Genomic DNA, 13155 nt, shown 5'->3' with positions numbered 1-13155 from the left:
ATGTTTCTTAATCTCTTTGGAATAGCTGCTCACAGAAATGTAAGGATATGCCTGTTGTAGAAGGTGTAGGATTTCAAAAGCTATGGCAGCAAGATAAAAGGCCTCTCATTATCCTGTAGCAACAAATACAATTCAATTCCCATCACAGAGGACTTTAGCTCGACAAGTTCAGGGAACTTGTAGTTGCTTATTCAAGAGACAGGTCTGGGGATCACAGAAGCACAAAGCAAGAGTACACATGATTTGCTGCTGTCTATGCAGGGCAGACTAAAGCAATGACAACTATTATTTTTACATCTTCCAAATGGGACTCCAAAGTAGAGAACTCAAAAAATTTTCGAAGTTCTAAAGTGTGTTTTCTTTCCTAAATGAAAATATAGTACTGGCTACACAAACAGTGGGCCAAGTGCAACGCCTGTAGCTACAATACTCATAATCTGCATATCCCAAAATTCCAGTTTATTGCTACTCAGTCACTGAAGTGTTAACTTGAATAAAATTACTATTTCAAATAAAAAAAATATTTTTATGATTTAATGCATACTAAATATTTACCTGAAGTTGTTCCACGGTTAGCAACACTAATCTCTTTAGTAACTAATTTATTGTTTGCAATCATTTCACCAAAATTAACCTCTGACTCTACTTCCAGATCACAGTATGGAATTAATCTGCAGAGAAAAAACAACATAGTATTTCCCAAAACTTGAAAATACCTTTGCATTTTAAAAGAAACTTGATTAACAACTCCAGTGGAAGAGTTCTCCTTTTGTCCTAGTGCTCCTATCAAAGTTTTGCCAACTCACTTCAGCACTACAGCATACACAGGGAAGATCTAAAATAGAGGTACTTATCTATCAGCCTGTTTAATGACTCCGTATTCTAACTTGAAAACAATATAGCTATAAACAGTCAAAATCGAATGCACACAATTCTATTTTATTTTAAATACCTCATAGCAGTACTTTAAGTAAAACTATTCTGAGTTAGTTGCATCACAAATAATAAAGACCAAATAATTCACCACAATTCATTATGAGCTGCCTGAACTAAAAGCTGAGAAGTAATGCCAGTTTACAGTTTTGTGTTTGATACATATTTTATATGACTTCAACAAAACTTATTACAACAGACAGAAGTGAGCAATGACACAAGCCATGAGCTATTTCTTATTTATTTAAGAACCTCAGCCAGTGAGATGACATCACTGTATTGAATACTTTTTAGCCATAATGAAAAGATCATGCCTCAGGAAACTTGTATCTTAAAGACTCCAATTTTTAATACAATTACGCCTCTGGTCTGGCATAAAACTGTTTCAAATCAATAGGAATTTTACATCAGCAGAGCAGTCTGTCTCCTCTCAGCCAAAAATAGGAACACACAGGAACAATTCCACCCCTTGATCTGTGTCACATACAGTACAGAAGAAATAATGGAGAAGAAAAATAAATATCCTTGGTTGAGTGAGGTAGATCCTGGCCAAATACTCTTTACTGCATAAAAGGGAGGGGAGGGGGAAGGAAGGGACAGAGAAGAAAAAATGAATCAAGTAATGCCACAATAGAATTTGCTTTCAGGAATTTCAGTTATTCAGGAATTCAATTTAATTCTCTTTGATAATTAATTCTAATGTAAAAAAACCAGTTATAGTAAATTCTTGAAAGACAAGATGCAAGATGAGCAGGATGCCACAGGAAAAAAAATTAAAAAATAGGAATCATCTAACAAAGTTAGAGTACACTCAAAAATTATTGCAAAAATTTTACTTTTCAAGTACCCAGACATTTTTTCAAGAAGCTTTACTGGAAGAATGAAACAAAAATTTTTCTCCTCTCAAGATCCAAATATCTCCTTTCCCAAGTGGACAGAAATAAGCATATGTTCTGAATGCAATGAGATTTTCTAATAGATACAGACCTGCAAAAAGGAGGTAGTCAAGTTAAAAGGTTTGGGGTTAGTGTTTTAATACAGTGTGAGGTTTATTTGTTTGCTTTGGTTTGCTGGTTGGGTTTTTTCCATGAAGCTGGAATTTATTACTTCTGCATAACACAAAATACATTTTGGAAAACACTGATTAAAAGAAATCATGAAGTATACTTGTTTTTCCAAACACACAAAGAAAGAATTATTAAAGTGTGTCAACATTTCCTCTGTAAAAGACACTTTCACATGAAGATATGAAATACTTCATCTATTCCAAGTCCTTTCCAGAAAGGAGTCACCAACAGCATTCTCATCCTAGGTGGCTTTACCTTCACAATGCCACCCTGATAAAAATTTTCAAAAATCCTTGAACAAATGACATTGCTCTAAAACACGCACCATATTTTTAGAATTAGGCAACGTATGTTTCAGGGTAATCCAGATTTGCAATTGTTATGAACAATTACTGTAAAATCTTCTATATCAGTGATTCAGTACAAAGAGAAGACATTAAGGGTAGTTGTTGTCTTGTCTAATAATACAGCATTCAAAATTATCAACATTATCACAACCAATAATAAGAGAATAAGGCAAAACTACAAATCCAGACTGCCTATGATTTTAGAGGGACATCACTCCAATAAATTTGCTACCCATGTGCAGCTCTAGGAAAAAAAAGAAAAATCTTATTACTTTTTTAAGAAACTGGTTTTTTTCCATGCAATTGACAGACTAATTACAAAGCCGTAACTGACACACAGACGTAAACTTTCTACAAGATTAATCTGCAAATATTAACAGCAGCACATGAACTTCTCAATATCGTACCCAAGCAGGGGGATATGAACTACATCATCCTCTACTAAAAGGGTTAGTTTATCCTGAAGATCTTCTACACACTTGGGAGTATATTCCACAACAGCTTTAACTTGAAGTCCAGATGCAATGGGTTTATCTGGATTTTCCACAATCAATTTAAACTGCAATTAAAAAAAAAAGAAAAAAAATTATGTTTATGCATTTCTAGATTAAGAAGGATATACATGTAGTTTATTTTCAGAAGAATGCAAAGACGGATTTAAAACTTACCATAAATTTCTATGCAGGTTTTTATAATTTTACCTCCCTATTTCTTGAAGTTCAGACTTTTCACAGGAAAAGAGAAAGATAGAATGAATTAGCAAAATTTTCTAGTCTTTCAAAGAGAGCTCCAGCTTTTCTTACTGCTACAAAAAAAAAAACTTCTGAAGAAACACAAAATTAAATCAGCTATTACTCAGTGAAGAATATATTTAGTGCCTGAGAAAATAACAAGGATTTAGTCTCAGTTCAAAGCAGCAACAAAAGGGAACAGGTAAGAATTTCCTCTAGGCCTGACTGACATCAACAGAAAGTCTCACTGCTCATTGAAAATCTCCTTGAAAGGCCCAAGGCATTTCCTGTCTTGGGAGTAAATGAAAGAGAAAAAAAACCAGAAGGATGGAAAGCACTCTTTCCTCTCTCAAAAGAATTATGCTGGACTTGCTGCCAGTAAGCATCTGTTTAAATGAAACACATCCCACACCTTTCCTTGAACAGAAGACATAAGTAATCCACTAGCATATAGAGGGAAATCCAACATTTCCCACATTCCTAGGAAAGCCTAGAGCTCTTCTGGTGGTTCAGTCTCCTTAAAATTCACATTACGCCGTGCACAGTGGGCTTCCACTCTTTATGTCCAGTTTAAATATTTTTTATTTCTGAATGACAGTCTTTCCAGTACTAAGTTTTCTGTTCTAGTTTATGCTTTAAATATGCAAATATAATTACTACTTGCTGTTTCTGTTGCCACAGCATCTCCTGCTATTCCTTTAGAATCCTCCTAGCAGTCTAAATACCCAACTAAAGGAAATTTATGTCATTCACATCATGATTATGGGCTCGATATTGAAAGAGTAGCCATGTTTTAATTCTGAGGTGTGTAGAATCTACCTGTTTTCTAAAAAGAATTTAAAAAACAAGCATACTCATTTCATACAAGGCAAAATTAATATTTTATACTAGGAACATTCAATGAAGCCTATGGAAAACTGTTTGTGAGCTTTACTCTTTGGAAGGCATTTCTTGGCTATGCACTATAACAGCTGAAGGAAGAAGCTGTGCAACTTCTTTTGTTTTAGTTATGGCCATATTTTTCAGTGCTTGCACTCTATGCATGTAATGCACCAGAGTGTGTTTCAGAGGAGTCATACACTTCAGAGCCTTGTAATCACAGACAGCAACACGAGGTCTGGGAATGAGAAGAGGCAACACAGCAGACCTGTCTGGAACTGGGGGGGTGTGAAGTGGAATCTTGTCCCCTAGCTGTCATCTTGGTCATCACACGTAAAGTACCATAAAAGTACACAGCAAAAGGTAAGAGTTAATCACAGAGGAGAAAAGCATAAAGCTATTATTTAGAAACCATTTTTCTTTTCTAAAATTGACTGCCTTTTCCACTTCTGAAGCACATGAAAAATTGATAAGGCTGATGAAAACAAACAAAACAGACTAAGCACAGCCCTACAAAATCAAGCACTCTCAACAGTATCCAGCTCACACCAAAAGTCTTCAGCTACAGTTTAATAAGGATCAAGCTGCCACTCTTGCCCTCAAAAAACCCTCACTACCCAGGTATTTCAATTGTCTGAAAACCAGATTGATGACAACAATGATTTATTCATAGTTCAAGCTGCTATGAACAAAAAGCAACATCAGCTTCTGTTCAACCCCTGATGCCAGTTCAACCCAACCTTTTGATCTGAATTTTGTCATAATTTACAAACAATAAACCACAAACCACAGCAGGCTTCTGCTGGAGCCACATAGGTTACAAGGGCTCAACTGGTTAGAATTGTAGAGATGCATTTGCCTTTAAAAAGCCTGGCAATGCAATGACTTTTCTAGAACTTATCAGACGTTATTAATAGCAATCATATTATCTTGAGAAAAGATTGCAAACGTCCTCTTTTCTGAGAAAGCTTAAACCTCCACTTTTCTGAGAAAGCTCTCAGCAAGCAAGTACCACAAGGGGACTATTCGAGATAAAAATTTAAAAGTAGAGAACTTAGTAATGAGGTATGAGAGCCGTCACTTCCCGGATTTGGTGTTTACACCACAGCGAAATACTTTTACACAATGTTCCCTGAAGTTAGGAGGAGCTCGTGGACTTCTTGCAGGATGAATTCTGGAGGGTACAAAGCCAGCCAAGAAGGCAAAGCAGGATTTGTTGCCAACAAGGGACTTGATCACACAATCACTAAGGCTGGAAAAGACTTCCAGCGTCATGAAGTCCAACCGTTATAGGTTGATGTAGTAAGGAAAGCCATTTTTCTACTGAAACTATGGATTTAAAAAAGAAGGAAGCAGTCTCTGAACTGCTCACAGCCTTGGGAGAATAAAGAACCGGGAAACTCTGAGTTCTCTTCGTTCAGCCGCTGTTCCCGCAGGCTGGAGCGGTGCGAGGCGCGGCCTCAGGCAAAGGCGGCGCGGCCGCTGTTGGCAGAGAAGCGGCCGCGGGCACCCCCCGCCGCCGGCCCTCACCTGGGGCTCGCGTGGCGGCAGCAGCCGCAGGTGGCAGGCGTCCGCCCGCAGGTTCTGCACGGTGAGCGCGGCGCGGTAGCAGCTCCCCAGGACCGTGTCGGTGAAGCGCAGCTCGGGCGGGGCAATGCGCACCCCGCACACGTCCCGCCACCGCTCCGCCATGGCTCCCCGGCCGCCAGCGGCCGCTTAGCAACGGACGCGGGGCGCTGATTGGCGGAAAAGCCGCGGAGAGGCCAAAACCCACCAATCGGAACAGGAGAAGGGGGCGGGCTCAGGTGAACCCGGCTGGGCTCGAGTAAATTCGACTGAGGTCGGCTCGGTCCGGCTGGGCTCGGGTAAACTCGGCTGGGCTCGGTTCGGTTCGATCCGGCTGTGCTCGGGTAAACTCGGCTAGGCTCGGTTCGGTCCGGCCGGGCTCGGGTAAACTCGGCTAGGCTCGGTTCGGTCCGGCCGGGCTCGGGTAAACTCGGCTAGGCTCGGTTCGGTCCGGCTGGGCTCGGGTAAACTCGGCTAGGCTCGGTTCGGTCCGGCCGGGGTCGGGTAAACTCGGCTGGGCTCGGTTCGGTCCGGCTGGGCTCGGAGCAGGTGACGCAGGAACGTGCCCAGGTGGGGTTTGGATGTCTTCAGACAGGAGGAGTTCTTCACCTCCCTGGGTAGCCTGTTCAAATACTCTGGCACCTTCAACATAAAGTTCTTCCTCGTGTTGAGGTGGAACTTCTTTTGTTTTAGTTGTGGCCATTGCTTCTCCTTCTTGCAGTGTGTACCACTGAAAAGACACTGTTACCACCCTCTTGGCACCCACTTTTGAGATATTTATGTGCGTAAATGAGATCTCCTCTAAGTCTTCTCTCCAGACTGACCAGGCCCAGCTCCTGCAGTCTCTCCTCGTAAGAGATGCTCCAGAGCCCTCATCACCCTTGTGGCCTCTGCTGGACCCTCTCCAGTAGCTCCTTGCCTTTCTCATGCTGAGGAGCCCAGAACCGGACACTCCAGATGTGGCCAAGTAGAGGGGGAGGATCCCCTCCCTTGACCTGCTGGCCACACTCTTCCCAGAACACCCTAGACTGGGATTTACCACTAAAGAGACACCTGAGCCAATGCCCACCTTGGGGCTCAGGCTCAGGGCGGTCCAGCATGTCCTTCTGTCCACCCCAGGTGTTTCCTGCCATGGGTGCCACTCCAACAGCAGCCTGGGAGAGTGACGGGTGATACAGACATGGGTGCCCTGGCTTCCTTAAAGATGGATTGCACGGAAACAAAAACAGCCTGATTACTCTTCTGGGCCTCCATGTCAATCACAGACGCGGCCTACATAGAACTAAAGCAGTGCTGGTGGGAGCTCAGTGCAGTGCCAGCAACCACATTAATAATTCATGGCACGCATTTACTGAGTGGTGGAAGATGTGTTCCTGCTCTGATCCTTCCTGTGCTCTAATTTAAGTGGTAAAATGAGGTTGACAAGATTCCAGCACTTAGCCTTGGAGTGTTACGGGCCACTCCCAAAATTTGCCCTAAACCAGGACAACCACCTTGTACTTGCCTTCAAAGTAGGAGAATAAAGGAGGGAGAACAGCACACACATCAGGCAGAGAACCTCAGACATCAGTTCTGATTAACTCAAAATGTTTTGCCTTGGATTACTTCATCTCTTGGAAGTGCATAAGGACTGAAATTATTTATGTTTTAAAGGTCAGGTATGAAGAGCTGCAAACATGGATTGCACAGATCAGAACTACAAAGTACAAAGAAACCTCTTATTTTTAATAGGTCAAGAAACCTAGAGGGAAGAAGGGGAGTGAAAAACCTTTGTTTCTGATGCTGGAGAAGGATGCTAACAGGTATTTTTGTACCTCTTAAGGATTCAAATTTTAGCTACCCATCTGTAGCTCACTAAAGAATGTGCTAGAACATGGCATTGCAAGCACTAAGAGTAAAAGCATCTGAGGGACTTCCTTGGGAAGACTTCTTGAATCTATTTTATGCTAACATAGTTGTACTTAAAGGAAACACACACGAAAAAGTGAAAAATTAAAAGAGAGGATTGCCTTATCAAAGAATTAAAATCTCTCTTATTTTTCAATTCAGAGTAGAGAACACTCCTACATAGTTTCTCTGGCCCTTTGATGGTAATTCTTTCATGGCAGAATTGATTTTTAAAGATTTCTGTCTCTGCTGCTTGCTACTGCCCTCACTGACAAAGTTACCACTCCACAAGAGAATTAGTATCAAAGAACACTGGTCTATTTTCCCTTGTTTTGACATAGATACGTCCATAGAAGATTTTCATCACTTTAACTAAATCTTTAAAAAACAAATTTAAACTGAGATTTAGCTTGTGTATAGAGAAATCAGGTTCAGCATTAAAAGAATCCTGAATTCTGAAATAGTTTGTCTAGGCTATCTTCCTGTTCTGCAGACTATTATATCCAAATGCTTATTATTTCCATCACTATGATAGCTCATTATGAAACACCATTAGATAACGGACTCTTCTGCTTCCTTTTATCAGCTTAGTCTGGATTCATAAGCATTTTTTCTTGGTCAACTAATAATCATCCCTAAAGTGAAGACTATTGTAAAGGAACAGGTGTGCTTTGTTGAACCCTTTGATGATAAAGGATGACAGAACCTTTTATACTTAATGCTAGGGTATAGATTATGTATTGTCATTCTCTTTATCATCTGACCACATTAAGAGTGATTTTAGTTCTACAGAAATTTTACAGTAATCAGAAATTTTACAGTACATAAATTGTGCAATAATCTGTACAATTCACATTGCATTCACTTTATCAGTATCAGATGACGAATAAAAAAGCTTCACAGCAAACTTCTCACTATTGTCATCAGAGAGAAGAGTACAATCTTAGATAAACCTCCACCACACCTCAATATCCGATTCACTTCCAACTTCTCTAAGCCAGACTTTCAGATGTGACAGTTCCTTGGCTATCTGCTGATCTGACTATCCTCTCAGCTTTCAGGCAGAAAAAGATTGCATTAGGTTTTTTACATTTAATAAAAAAGGCTAATTTGCTTGACATTGAATAATTCCTAGCTTGTTTAGATCAATCCTGGGGCCATGGCCAGTGCAAAACAAGATGCAGAATCACAAAACCATCTCCAGTCTGTTTTCTCCAGCTGCACAGAGGAAAGCTTTATTAGAAAATATGTATTATTATAAAATATGTAGACAGCAAGACCTGAGACACTGATCCTACCTGTCCATGTTCTAAACACAGGTCAAAGATTCCTGGACAGCATCTGAGTCTTCTGTTAGATCAGATGTAGCTCTCACTTATCCAGGAATCTCTAAAAGCACAGAGAAATCCCTTCAGAAAGTATTCCAAAGGATAAAAAAGGAGCAGTTAAACTGATTGTATGGGTGGTTTATTTGACAGTAATTCAGCAACAAGAAATGACAGTGACATGTGAAATAATTAAAGTAATTTGAAGAAACTGCCACTCATACTGCCCTTACTTGCTGGAATCTGAATCCAGAGGAACTGTGATTTAAACTGTGAATGTTGACCTATTTATTCTACTTTGGGATGAATAAATATTTTTAGTATATACAAGAAGGAAATACCACCACTTACTGGTTAAACAAAGGGTGTATATTTTAGTATCAGCTTTTAGGAATCAGAAATGGATAAAGTCCAAATAATGAGGACTAATAATATATTCCTTTGCATTTAATCTTGCAGATTGCTTGGTTTAATGGAAAACGAGGATCTTCAAAATGACAGATTAGAGCTCTAATTCTCTCTAAAGGTCTCTTCACTCAGCAAAGCATTTTATGAGAGGCAGAACTAATGAAGATTTTATTGGGTCTTTTTTGCTGAATGAAACCATCAGTCTTCAAAAAACATGTAAGAATTGCCAATCTCTGAGGTGTCCCTCCATCTCAGACTGGGCAGAAAGGGGCATGACCAAAATTGTTTCAAAAAGTGAGCAGCAGAGAGATTCTCAGACAAGGCAATCACAAATGCCTTCCCTTTTTAAAGTGACTCTGTAGGAACTGGTAAAGGAAAAACCTGTATTATAAATACAAACAGTCAACATTATTTGACAATATAGCTTAGGGCCTCCCAAGCCACACACTGAGTTATTGTATTTGTCATGGAGCAGAATCAGAGTGATTTTACCAGCACAATCAGACAGTTTAGCTAAACAGGAGGTCAGTCACAGTACAGTTGGAACATGACAATACTGGTCTGGGGATCAAGGCTACTCCCAGCACTCAGTGCTGAGCTGAACGTTTTGATCTTATGAGCTCACAGCAGTTAATCCAAAGATTTCAGCACTGGAGTACAAATGTGCCCTTTATTTCCTGCAGTATGCAACACTGGAAATGTTTTCAGCGTCTGGCATCATTTTTATTCACAATTTGTGAAAGCATCCATGTTCATGAAAAATTTAGCAACTCTAAAAGCATCCATATCCACACCCAGATTTCAAGTATTAGACAGATACAAAAATTGTAGGGCAGAAAGAAAAACCCTCAAACCACACTGAGAAACATGATGATCTATCTTTTTGTGCTGGGCAGATAGTCTCTGATCAAAACAGAACACAGAAACTGCATAAATAAATGTAGATAACAGGAAATTCAGGTAAAGTATGGTTCTGAAAATCCCACATATACATTAGTGCTTCTTCAACAGCTGTCTGTGGTTTTCAAATACTCCTATAAAATCTCAATATTTACCATGCTGAACTAGAACAGTAGATTTACTAGGTAGCACGAGGTCAACAGCTATTGGCATCAATGAATCAATATTAAATTTCAGCTATACACAACTAAGATGTGATTTTCTATAGTTACTAATGGTGAGATACATCTCACCATACTTCACTGATTGAAAATCAATGTCCAGTCCAGGCTGCAACTATGGTTAGGAGTGAGATAAGTACCTTCAGAGGATGATCATTCTCATATCACTTTTATATCACTCATTCCATATATCACTTTGGCTTTGTGTGGGTCTCTGGGTATCTAGATACTTATGCAATTTCAAAAATCTTTTCCATAGGCAGAAATGATGAGATTGTTGAAAAGCATTTTTCATATATTAGTTACTTTTTTATTGCCAAAAATTTCTGCTGAATTATCATGTTGTAGAATTGTATGTATTTTTATTTTACATATATCTTATACAGTTTATATGAAATTTATCCAACTTCCTTAGAATCCAAGTGCTTATCTTAGATAAATTAAATTTGCATTCTGACCATCTAGAGCATTGGATCTCTCCCTGGCTGTCAATTTTTTTAGGTACTGATCCTTCTGAACTGCTTGATGTTTTTATCTCCTTGATTTCAATTACAGTTGGAAACCATTACCAAAGAGTTGTGTCTATTTACTCTAAATGCTATCAGGCTGTAGTTCAGTACCCCCTCTCCACTACCCTCTTTCAGTTTAAATCCACCACTGCTTGTCAAAAGTCCCTCTCCAGCCTTCTTGTAGCTGGCTGCTCTCTATCAATCCACTTTGCCTCAAATACTCTCTCTGGTCCTGATGAATGTCATCAGGGCTTGTTGCATTACACTGGGAGAGCCCATCTGTCTTCCTAAGTTACAGATGAAAGGATATTACCTAATTTAGCTGGGCCCTTATCCAATGGTGGCCTTGAAGATCAATAGAGGAGTTTCAAAATTGCATTAAATGGTAATTAGGATAGAACATATCTTGCAGAGTACAGAACATACAGACTCTAGGGAATTTATGCTACTCAGTGGGTTAATGATGCATTGTGTCTTTGTGCTTTCTCTTAGAAAATTTACACTATTTTTTTTCAGATTACTATTTTAATATTTTGTCCCACACTTGGAATAAATATGGGCATTCAATTGACTTTCGCTATTTCATTCATCATTTACTATATCTTCTTCCTAAAATTTCTTGCTAAAATTTTCTAACTAAGTCCTGTGTTAATATATTTTTTTTCACTTGAGAATTTTCCCTTTTGTAGTCCCCTGATATTTTCTAATTATGCACTCCACCTGTAAATCTACCTAAAGATACGTCTCCTAATGCAGTTTAATATCCTGTCTGTATTGATGTTTTGTATAATGCAGACATTAAATTGATTTCTCCTCACTGACACACATTTTTCTTTCTGACTGGTCATATCAACATAATACAGGTCTTCATCTCCTCCTTTCATCATGCAGTATTCTCACCTTATCTACATTGCACCTGCCATCATGTGGCCTAATTTATCAGCTACAGATACAGCATGTCTGTTCATTATGGTAGTGTGAGAAATGTCTGAATTTAGGCTACTTATGATGGGCTTTTTGCCCTTCCTAATTTTTTCTAGTCATAGTGAAAAATATTTAATGTACTTAGGAAAAAAAAGTCAGGCTTGAAGGTAAGACCCTTGCTGAGACTCAAGAGCTGACATCATTTTTTTAGTTTGGCAATGAACTTTCTTTCAGCAATTTCATTAGGCACCTATATAGTATACAACTAAATTACATCCATCAGTGCTGTAAGACAAGAACAGAAAATAGAAATGCATAATAAAAGCAATTATCCAGTGGGAATAGGGGTCACCAGTATTAGCAGAGCTATTCTCAGAGCTATTAGTTTGGGAAACTATTGAGACCTGAATCTCATTTCTTCAGTACTTATTACTTTCTATTAACTGAAGAGGAATCCACATTCCTGAAATTACAATTACTAGCCTGTGTTCTCATGGGGGACTTTGAATTGCAAGATGTCTGCTGGTGATAGAGTATAGCAGAGAAAAACAGTCTAGGAGGCTCCTGGAGGGTAACTTCCAGACACAGCTGGTGAGGGAGCCAGCAAAGGAAAGCAACCCACTGGACCAGTTGTTTGTGGACAGAGAGGAACAGGTGGGTGATGTGATGGTAAGTCTTGGGCACAGCCATCAGAAAACCATATTCATTCATGGAGAAGGAAGGGGGTCAGCAAAACTGTGCCTTGATGTCCATAGGGTACACACTGCCCTCTTAAGGAGCCTGGTGGAGTGCTGGGGAGAAAGTCCTGAGGGGTAGAGGAGTCTGGGAAGACTGGACCTTCTTCAGGAGGGAAATCTTTAATGCACAGGAGCAGGCAGACCCCATGTGCCAGTTTGGTGGAGAAAGAGACTCTCAGCTTGCCCCATCATCCACAGCGATGGTGATGCACTGGGGATCTGTCTCCATGACTTATTTCTCCTCTCTTGCAGGCCTCCAGTACTGAGAACAACTGTGCACTGAGCTGCACACACCAAGGAAGCTACTGTATTTATGGCAGTGCTTTTCTTTCCTCTTGCCAAAAGACTGGTCAGATGTAGCAGAGCAGAATTCTATTACCTCAATATTTTTATATTTTTGACCAAACTCTGAAAATAAATTCATCTGCCTAATACCATTATTTGCTAAGGAACTAAAACAACATTTTAATGCTGATTTTAAATTCTTTATATTTGAATTAGCTGCTTCTATTTCACAGTGAATAATTTAATTCAAATTTTTCCAACCACTGGAACATTTCCCTACAAGTTCTTACCCACTGGGCTATAAGCCAGATTACAAAGTTTTTCAAGTTTCTATTTGGTAACATCATGAGGGCAGCAGTCCTCCATCCTCTTTACAGTTTCAGGGGTCCAACTAACCACAGTATTTAACACATCTCTTGCTACATCTTGCCAGAGA

At 39.5% G+C, this 13155-nt stretch overlaps 1 protein-coding gene across 1 annotated transcript in view; it reads right to left on the bottom strand.

The window, feature by feature from the left end:
- CFAP47 (cilia and flagella associated protein 47) overlaps nucleotides 1-5653 on the bottom strand; it is a 262195-nt gene extending 256542 nt beyond the window's left edge. Inside the window, 3 exon segments of the mRNA XM_058829276.1 lie at nucleotides 556-681; nucleotides 2756-2906; nucleotides 5488-5653. Coding sequence (XP_058685259.1) covers nucleotides 556-681; nucleotides 2756-2906; nucleotides 5488-5649 — 439 coding nt within the window. The 5' untranslated portion in view covers nucleotides 5650-5653.
- Nucleotides 5654-13155: the final 7502 nt, after the last annotated feature.

This window comes from Poecile atricapillus, chromosome 1, assembly GCF_030490865.1.
Source record: "Poecile atricapillus isolate bPoeAtr1 chromosome 1, bPoeAtr1.hap1, whole genome shotgun sequence".
Taxonomy (NCBI): Eukaryota; Metazoa; Chordata; class Aves; order Passeriformes; family Paridae; genus Poecile; species Poecile atricapillus.
The sequence above is the reverse complement of the archived record's forward strand: the minus strand, read 5'-3'. Positions and strand labels throughout refer to the sequence as shown.